Source organism: Musa acuminata, chromosome BXJ3-8 (genome assembly GCF_036884655.1).
Source record: "Musa acuminata AAA Group cultivar baxijiao chromosome BXJ3-8, Cavendish_Baxijiao_AAA, whole genome shotgun sequence".
NCBI classification, from domain to species: domain Eukaryota; kingdom Viridiplantae; phylum Streptophyta; class Magnoliopsida; order Zingiberales; family Musaceae; genus Musa; species Musa acuminata.
The window spans coordinates 45743576-45745455 of NC_088356.1; the positions used below are offsets into that span (position 1 = coordinate 45743576).

General features: G+C 55.5%; 1 protein-coding gene across 1 annotated transcript; it reads right to left on the reverse strand.

Moving 5' to 3' along the window:
• Positions 1-261: 261 nt before the first annotated feature.
• On the reverse strand, positions 262-1880 carry LOC103996224 (zinc finger CCCH domain-containing protein 2). The gene has a single exon (XM_009417092.3). The coding sequence runs from the start codon at positions 1821-1823 to the stop codon at positions 750-752; it is 1074 nt and encodes a 357-aa protein (XP_009415367.1). The 5' UTR covers positions 1824-1880; the 3' UTR covers positions 262-749.

Here is a 1880-nt window from a genome sequence, read left to right on the forward strand (position 1 = left end):
CCTCTATGTGTTATCCCTAAACCATGCCAATCTGTGCACCGATGAAGCGGTCAACGGATAACTCGACAGTTCCTGTTCTTGGGGGACTAGCGAATTCATGTCGCCATCTGATCTCCTGGCATCAACCGGGCACGATTGCAAACTTTCAACATTGTAATGCAAAGGTTCACATCGGAGGGTCTCAATCGTGAGGTTTTGCGATAAACCAAGTCCATCCATCCACGCCCACCGCAAACATTTACGAAGCAAGAAAAGAACCGCTTATGAAAAGAAACATCTGAAATCCACTGGATGGAAACTTAAGATACACAATGTCAACATGGTGACAGAGATGCTACTATAACACCCTATTTACAGGTCCAATATTTCAAACTGGACATCCAGCATAACCAGAATGACAAGAAAAAGCAAGACGTCGATGACCCAAATAATGCAGTTTCCGCAGAATGCTGCTTCCTCCTCTAGAAGTCTTCAGCACTCATTCAACCCTTCCTGGTACGGCAGAAGCAGCATAATAGTTATTGAATTCCTCATTCTCTAACCCAAATCTGATCCAACCCTCCGCTACTCTTCATATATATATATATATACAACAGGAGACAACTTTTTTTTTTTCTCTTTTTTTTTTTGACCTCGGAGATCCCAACGTTGGCAACAATTCAAGAAAGAATTGAGGATAATAGCATATTTTTCTTCCTTCAAATCTTCATCACTTTTTGACCCTTCACTTTGCCATTAGCATCTTTCTGCTACTGCAGCAACTCTGACACCCACCCGACGTCCGGCGCGGCCTCTGCCTTCTCAAAAATGTTCTCTTTACTCAGCCTCTCGAACATCTTCGCCCTCAGAGCCCTCCCGGACTCCACCCTCTCCGCCGGCTCCACTTCCTCCAGCCACCTGGCATCGCCACATATCATCGTACTAGCCGTCGGAGTCGATGGCAGGCTGCAGAAGCCAGCATTAAATCCTGCAAACGCGCTTGGCGAGGCAAACCCACCGCTACCCACCTGCAACCCCCAGGAGCTTGGCGCCGACTTGGCCCTGCTGAGCTGTAACTGCCTCAGCGACGCCACGATCTCGTTCACCGACGAGCCAGCATGCCATGAACCCAGCTGCGCGCCGTTGGGTGATATCGGCGGCGACTCCGTCGGCGGGGAGTTGGGCGGCGAGATCCGCACCGACGTTGGCGAGGAGACAAGATTCTTGGGAAGATAAGGCTGCATGAACGACTGCTGGTGAAGAGGCAACCCGTCGTAGGAGTCGACGCCAGCGGCTGCTGCCGTCGGCGAGCTCTGCTGATGGTGTGGAGGCACCACACGGAGCTGATCGGGGGTATGGGCGAAGAAGCAAACGCGGCGGCGGCAGGCGGTTCCGTCTTTGCAGGGCTGGGTGCGGTAGCGATCGGGGTGGAGCCAGCACTCGAACACCCCGTGGGCAAGATCGCATACGTCGCCGCGCTTGCACCCACTGGCCTTGCGGAAGTCCGGACAGGGGGAGCCGGAGTATCGGTGCTTCCGAGGGTCGCGACGGCGGGCTTTCTCCGCCGGGTGAGCGAAGGGGCACTCGGTCCAGTCGTGGGCGCGCCCCCGGGCGCACCGCCGCACCTTGAACTCGTACATCCTGAACTCGTCCGATGCGTACGCGTCCACCAACCGTGCGTTGTCCTCCCCCGCCTCCTCCTCGCGGCGGAGGTAGAGCTGCAGCGCCGCGAGCGTGGCCTCGTCGGGGAGGCCGTCGCCGGCCATCGGATCATCGAAAGAGGACCAGGGTGGCACGTGGACCGTCGGATTGTGAAGGGTGACACCTCGCCCGATCATCATCATCGTCGTCGTCTCTCTCCAGCGCCACTCCTGTTGTCTTCTCTCGCTCTCCAGTTTCCA